Consider the following 7,536-nt stretch of genomic DNA (forward strand, 5'->3'; position numbering starts at 1 on the left):
AGTGCATGATGACGTAGGTTGACAGTTCACAGAGCTATTTCACCTGGACTTAGTCTCCGGCGAAGCTTCCGATAAAAATGTTTGGTCATTTTATTCGCATGTAGATGTCCTTTGTGATTGATTTCATGCTGAATGCAAAGAATACCACTGAAATACTCTGATCACAGTAATTTTGAACTAAAAATATGAATTTTAATTTTCCCCTTATCGATTTTTCTTCTAACACCTTGTAAACAAGCTCTGTGAACTGTCAAAATAAGTGAGGTTAAGTTAAAGTTTGCATTGGTCTATATCGAGCTCAATATCACGTATACGAAGCGATATGGAAGAAATTTTTACGAACTATCGAGATTGTTTATTTTCTTTTGCAAAAACATTTGACGTTTCACTTTCGTTTTTCACGGCAAAGTTGCCAGTTTTACGGCGAAATTTTTTTTAAATTTTATTTATTTATTTATTATTTTTAAAATGATCATTGCAAACAATAAAAGTTTAATTTGTAAATGGCAAACTTTTAAAGTTCGTGTGTTAATTATTTGTGTAAGAATATTTCTAGCCATAGATATTATTACCAAAATTATATGCTGCAGTTTCGAACTTTCTTGTGTATATGGGGATATAAATATATAGGTTACAACATGAATGCTGGCAACGCAGCAGATGAGATTGAAATCAAAGAGGCTGAGTTTAAATTGTTAATTTTGCATCACATTCATACATATCCCGTATGGCCCTAGCAGCAGAGGACGATGAACGACAATTAATGTACCTCAGTTCGAGTCCCAGCAAAGTTTAATATTCTCAACAATAAATTTCATACAAACTACGAAAGAGATATCAGGTATAAAGAAACACTATTAAAATCTTGTTATAATTTTTTCCTCTTATTTTTCTTTTGCATATCTATTTCAACGATTATAAAAAAGCATTTGAACTAAAAATAGCATTGGAAGACTAAATAAAATTTAGCTAACACGGAGAAAAAAAAATGGTAAAGACAACCAATTTTCAGTTTGAATCAACCAAAATTCTAGTTTGATATTTGCACAAACAAAATTTAGTTTGAGTTTACCATAGACGTTGGTTGAAACTAACTAAAATATTGCAATGTTTGGTTAGGTAAAAACAACAAATATATGGTTGAAATAACTAATAATTTTGTTGTTTCATTTTGACAGCTGTTCGACCAAACTGAAATATTGGTTGTTTCAAACAAAAAAAATAGTTAATTTCAAACAAATTCCAGTTTGAAACAATGGGACATATTTGCTTGATTTAGCCTATTATTTTGTTGTTTATACTGGATAAATGGTGAATTGCTCTTCTTATTCTTCTTTTTTTAATGAAACAACTAGAAAATAATTTGAAGTCATTTTATTTGTAAAAATATTATAAAATGGATTGCGTAATGATTCAATTTATTTAATTACACAAATTGCCATCGTTTTGCTGGATATTTTTCATAAAGCTCCCGTAAAGGTGAAGCAGAAAGTCAGCAGCATACCGTGGTAATTGGTATTATCCCATCACGAGTCCTGACAAAAACACAAATATGAAAGAATCTCGGAAAGAAAACAAAACAAAACTTTTTTAAAGTACTGGAACTTACCCATTGTCCTCTTATATTTCCAAACACAACTTTAAGCTGCTGGTGGCGGTAGCGTTGTAAATCCTAATGTTGATGAGAGTGGAGGCATCCATGTAAGCCCGGCTACATAATGTGAGGGCGGCACCGATGTCCAAAAAGATGCATTTCCTGGTGCACACGGTGAAGGCAAAGCTGTAGGTTTATGTGCCGGCTGTAGAGGTAACACCGATGTGCCATTCGATGTACCTTCAAGTGCAGATAGCGGGGCAACAGTAATGGAGGCCTAGGTGCTGATGGTGTTAGAGGCGCCGATGAAACTAATATGAATTAAAAAACAACAACATATTGTTGTTGAAAATACAAACAGGTCGATTCTGATGGGATGCCATCAATGGAAATTAACAACCTAAAGAATCAGTTTGCTTTAAACTTATTCTTAGTTACACTTGTTTATAACAATAGTTCAGTTTGTTTCAACATGATGTATGAATTTAATCAACCCAATATTTGACTTTGATTTTAAAATTCATTACAATGACAAACAACCTAATTTTTAGTAAGAATAAATATGTACTTGTTTGAAAACACCTAACATTCTAATTTGATACAATCATAAATCAATGGTGATTAAAAATAGCAATAATAGGTTGAAATAACTATTCTGCATATTTGTTACAAACTAATTTATTGCATTGGAATAAACAAACTTCAGTTTAAAAACAACAATTTTCTTAGTTTGAAAAACAACCAAAATGTTGGTTGTTTCAAACAGAGGTGATTTTTATCCGTGAAGGTATGCCTTTTAGAAGCATTAGCAATGCTTTAAATGGGCTGTCTAATTTGACAGGATTACTTCGTTGCACTCTTATACACTACTAAAAATCCACACATATTTATTGGCAAAAATCGATAGATTTAACTTATGATGTATATCAGCGCACACATAACCATTCTCCACGCGAACTACTAATAAAATATATATCCAAATAAACTTTATGTGTGGTCTCGAGTTAGCAATTATTTAATTTATGTGTGGTTCTATATCGATTATATTAGGGTGGAGCTATTGCAAAAATTTATAACGGCGACACATATATCTTATATAGATATTTTTGGCAGTGTAGCATCAGATAGTGCTATATAAGTGCTTGAATCATTGCATTTTATTGGCACGCTATTTCGCCTTTTGCAGCATTAAATAAGCATTATATTAGTATACAGATCTAGATAGCTTTAAAAGGCTGTATTATAATAGAATATAATGCTTCATTGAAGCAATTTTATAATGCTTACGGTTACTTGGGAAGATTCATCGATTCGAGTCCAACCCAGTTCAAGCATTATATCATCATTACAAACATCGGAGAAAATCGTATCTCATCATATTCCACCCAACCTCAACAACTCAACCTGGTCGCTCAAGGTAAAAGATATTTTAGTTACTAGATAAAGATTGTCGCTACTGTTCCCTTTGTTCTGCTGTCCGAAACATGTGTGGTACATACCTGTCAAATCGTATGGATTTTTCTTCTTTGGCATTTAGCTCCCCTATCCTCGCCAGCAAAAGATGTTCCGGACAGCGACGACAGCGACAATCTTTATCTAGTAACTAAAATATCTTTTCTCAAGGTGGTGGTGTGAAGCTAAGAAACAATGTATCCTATTGTATACCGTACATGGTATGGTAATTCAATTGTTTACACTATTGAACCAATAGTACATTTTTATCCGGGAAACGAGTGACGAAACTAAAATGAAAGCGCTGCGCGGGTTATTATTCTCAATCCAGTTGAAAACCGGAATTGGGGGACAGCGAAGTTGGATTTTTCTCACAATCCGTACGTTAAACCTAACTTCGGAAGTGGTGCGCTGTTTTCATATCGCGAAGCGCAATATTCATTATATATATTTATATATATTTAAAATGCTCGCGACCGATAATGATGCTCTAAGTGATTTCTACGTTTTTTTTTAATGCTAATCTTATTCTCTACACTCTCTACTTTTTAAGTGGATACTGGGCTTAAAATAGAAAGAAATTCAACATTTTCGATCAACCAAGAATTTCACTCACCATCAAGCGAGATTTTTTGTTTGTTTTCGACAAAAATGCAAAATGGGTTATTTTGTTTATGAAAATTGTTTAACATTCATTTGACGTGTATCTGTACTGCGATTTCATTCCAATCTATTACTACATCAGCAAACAAAAACTGGTACAGCAAAATCTGGCGCGCAAATTTTATCAGCTGGCACCGGGACGACCGGGACAACGTCCATAGACCAATGCAAACTCTAACTTAACCTCACTTATTTTGACAGTTCACAGAGCTTGTTTACAAGGTGTTAGAAGAAAAATCGATGAAGGGAAAATTAAATTTCATATTTTTATTTTAAAATTGCTGTGATCCGAATATTTAAGTGTTATTCTTTACATTCAGCATGAAATCAATCGCAAAGGACATCTACATGCGAATAAAATGACGAAACAATTTTAGCGGAAGCTGCGCCGGAGGCTAAGTCCCGGAGAAAAAGCTCTGTGAACTGTCAACCTACGTCATCATGCAATGGTCAATTCGTAAATATTTTTGCAGTGCTCCTATCGTTTCGGCAGATTGAAACTTTTTAATAACCTGTTTTTGTTCAACTTAAATAACGATCAATCCTCGAAAAAGAACAAAATGTCCAGAAGCACCCGCCGGAGTACGCGTTTGAGCGAAGTTACTACGCAGCTTGAAGAATCCAAAGAAAATTCGACGCCGAAACGCCGTGGGCGACCGCCATCGAAGCACAAAAACGATATCCCGGAGGAAAATCCAGAAGTGACACCGCCTAAGCGAGCCAAGGGACGTAGTTCGTCACAGCATCAGTTAAGAGAGGACAACGGATTGGAAGCGGTAAGTGTTACAGCCGTGGGATGTCTGCCGGAACGGGAAAAAGAGACGGAAGATCTTGCAAGGCACATCGAAGGAATACTGGAGGTGAATGGTTCGGGCAGTTTGTACATCAGTGGTCCGCCAGGGACAGGAAAAACAGCCACCCTTACTAGGATTATAAGTGACCCAAAACTAGCGAAGAAACTTAGGATGGTTTATGTGAATTGTACGTCGATCAGTACTGTTGGTGGGATTTACAAGAAGATTTGCGAGGAATTGAATCTTTCGGCTGGTGGGTCTACTGAAAAGTACTATCTGGCGGCAATCGAAGAACACCTTAAGCGGAAACACAAAACAATCATGCTGGTGCTGGATGAGATCGATCAGCTTGCGAGTAGTAAGCAGACTGTCCTGTACAACATTTTTGAGTGGCCGTCCAAGAAGGGTTCAAATCTGATCCTGATCGGCATAGCTAATGCATTGGATCTCACAGATCGGCTGCTGTCCCGACTTCAAGCACGATGTGAGTTGAAACCGCATCTGATCCAGTTCCTTCCTTACTCGAAGCAACAGTTGGTGAACATTTTGAAGAACAATTTGCGGCAGAATCAGAAGGCAGAGATGTTTAATGATGCAGCTTTGCAGCTGCTGGCGGCGAAGGTTGCGTCCACTTCCGGGGACGCCAGGAGGGCTTTGCTACTGACAAGGACTCTAGTTGAGTCCACTGATAACGAGCACAGGCAGGAGCAGAAGAAATCCAAAGGCGTTAAAACGCCACCGAAAGCCGTCCAAATCCGATCGGTCGTCAGCACCTTGAACCAGGTTTACGGCACCACCCAAACCATGACCGACGACGAAGCGTTTCCGCTGCAGCAGAAGTTACTGGTGTGCGCCGTTCTGCTGATGCTGAAGGCAGCCAAGAACAAGGACATCACAGTCGGAAAGTTGCACCAGGTCTACAAAGCGGTTTGCGCCAAACGGAATCTCCACTCGGTGGACCAAACCGAGTTCGGTAATCTCTGCTCGCTGGTTGAGACCAGGGGGATCCTGCGGGTGCAAGGTAAGAAGGAACCGCGGCTGAATCGTGTCCTGCTGCAGTGGGACGAAGAGGAAGTGCACAATGCACTCAATGATAAGCAGCTGATTGCCAGCGTGCTTAGCGATGCTTCGTGCGTCGGAAAATGACTGAATCTCGTTTTAATATTGTTTTTTAAGACTATTTTAACTTATTTTGACACCTTTTATAAGTAGAACTAAAATATAGGATTAAATTCAATCGACTAGTTTTTTTTTGTTTGTTCCGAACTTCATCGATATTTAAGTTATTATCAATCTAAAACAAATTCACCCAAATTTTAATCGAACATCCAATTTTTTTTCCGTTTTTCCTCTAGTTTCGGATTTTATCCAAAGCGAATCTAACACAGTTTGGAATGAATTTTAAAAAAATATACTCAACCCAAATCCGATTTAAACCATAACCAACTACATATGTACATACAATTGCCATCTTATCAAAATCTTATAGTCAAAAGTCAAAAATAATTGGGCCTCCCTAAAAATAAAACATGACTTTTTTTTTCAAATTTGTTTACTCAAAATACACCGCAAACACGGTGGCAATCACAAAAAAGTCCGGCGTTTCGTGCGCAAAATTTACGTAACCGTCCTTCTCGGCGTCCCACACGAACCGCAGCACCGACCGGAAGTCCTGCGATTGCTTATCGCCAACGGTCACCATCGCCACCACTCGGTACCGATCGAAGTGGCACCGCTTGATCAGGTTCCGCAATTCGAAGCACAAATTTTCCGCCAGCCTTTTGGCGCGCTTCGGGTTGTACCGGTGCTCTGCTAGGAATGTGCCGAGATACCGGGCGACCATAAGCTGGACGCGGTCGCGATTGAAAGGGCGGCGCGACTCCAGTCGGTAGTTGTTCTGGAAGCGAGGAGCCATGTACATGGTGGTGCGTCGCGCGCTAGTCCACTGCGTCGATGGCATCGAAGGGAGACCGGTAGGGCCTAGAAAACTACCGAGCATGCCGCTTCGCGAGGACGGCCGTCGAAGGATAGACTGTGGAAAGGGGTTTTTTAGTTTACGTTATTTAGTTTAACCGGCATTAATCTACATTTGGAGTCAGGTTCGTGCTTGCTCGAAACGACCTTTGATGTGATTTTGATTCTCTAGTTCTGTCCGTCCCAAGTTCTTCATGAGGTTCCTTGATTGATATTCGAATTTTTCTATGTCTTTTTTGGATGATTTTCTGCAATTTTGAAATGCTTTATACTTTTAAGGCGAATAAGAAAAAAAAAATAAAATAGGTACCTGTGGTTTTTGATTCGAAGCCATTTTGTTAGGAAGTTTTAGTTGATTGCAAAGTCTACGGAACAGGATGGAACTGGGTTTGGATAAACAACTGCCTGTCAAACTTCCTATGACTACTTGATGCTTAAAAATTGCGTATGGCCTTATTCCAAAGTTTATTCCACTAGGACTCCACAAAGGGGTCCACAATATTTGTTTGAAAGATAGATATCAGGACTAGACGCAACGCTTCCCAAACACTTAATGAGCGATACATAAAGTGGGCCACAGGGTCGTTGCGTTTGGCGATGTTCATCCAGTTTCTCGGAACGTTTAGGGTCCACAGGTCGAACTTCATCGCGTGCAACCTACGTGTTGGTTGCCTTCAACGAAGTCGTTCTCTACTCGCTCCTCTGTTGCTCCAATATGTAAGCATTTACCTCCGCACCAGCACCACTAGGCGTACCTCTGTCTCTCTCCGTAACCATGTACTTTGTCTAGGTAGTGTTCATAATTAAGTGTAACGTCACCGTATTCCTTTTTAGTGGGACAAAAGCCTCTACTACTGCCCTATGATTGATTCCAATGAGGTCGATGCCGTCCGCAAAGGAGCATGTGAGGTTAATGCCGTTCCTCTGCGCACCAGATCCCCTAATCGCACTATCGAGTGCTACGTTGAACAGTAAATTTGAAAGCGCATCACCCCAAGCTTGGGGTGACTATTTCACCCGTTGACAATAAACAACAATACAGAGATTGGCCATTTTCGA

The 7,536-nt window shown here is 39.0% G+C and overlaps 2 protein-coding genes across 2 annotated transcripts; one reads left to right on the forward strand and one right to left on the reverse strand.

The window, feature by feature from the left end:
* Window positions 1–4,136: 4,136 nt before the first annotated feature.
* Window positions 4,137–5,740, forward strand: LOC134207161 (cell division control protein 6 homolog). The gene has a single exon (XM_062682882.1). The coding sequence runs from the start codon at window positions 4,270–4,272 to the stop codon at window positions 5,647–5,649; it is 1,380 nt and encodes a 459-aa protein (XP_062538866.1). The 5' UTR covers window positions 4,137–4,269; the 3' UTR covers window positions 5,650–5,740.
* Window positions 5,741–5,874: 134 nt separating this feature from the next.
* On the reverse strand, window positions 5,875–6,948 carry LOC134207162 (dynein light chain Tctex-type protein 2B-like). The gene is made up of 3 exons (XM_062682883.1): window positions 6,788–6,948; window positions 6,591–6,725; window positions 5,875–6,535 (listed from the first exon to the last, which is right to left on the reverse strand). The coding sequence occupies exons 1-3, from the start codon at window positions 6,809–6,811 to the stop codon at window positions 6,056–6,058; spliced, it is 639 nt and encodes a 212-aa protein (XP_062538867.1). The 5' UTR covers window positions 6,812–6,948; the 3' UTR covers window positions 5,875–6,055.
* Window positions 6,949–7,536: the final 588 nt, after the last annotated feature.

This window comes from Armigeres subalbatus, chromosome 1, assembly GCF_024139115.2.
Source record: "Armigeres subalbatus isolate Guangzhou_Male chromosome 1, GZ_Asu_2, whole genome shotgun sequence".
Lineage (NCBI taxonomy): Eukaryota > Metazoa > Arthropoda > Insecta > Diptera > Culicidae > Armigeres > Armigeres subalbatus.

Coding starts and splice junctions, on each gene's coding strand:
- LOC134207161 (XM_062682882.1), top strand. CDS start 4,270: ATGTCCAGAAGCACCCGCCGGAGTACGCGTTTGAGCGAAGTTACTACG.
- LOC134207162 (XM_062682883.1), bottom strand. CDS start 6,811: ATGGCTTCGAATCAAAAACCACAG. Junction 6,726..6,787: donor CTTCGAATCAAAAACCACAG/GTACCTATTTTA, acceptor TCAAAATTGCAG/AAAATCATCCAAAAAAGACA. Junction 6,536..6,590: donor GCACGAACCTGACTCCAAAT/GTAGATTAATGC, acceptor CCCTTTCCACAG/TCTATCCTTCGACGGCCGTC.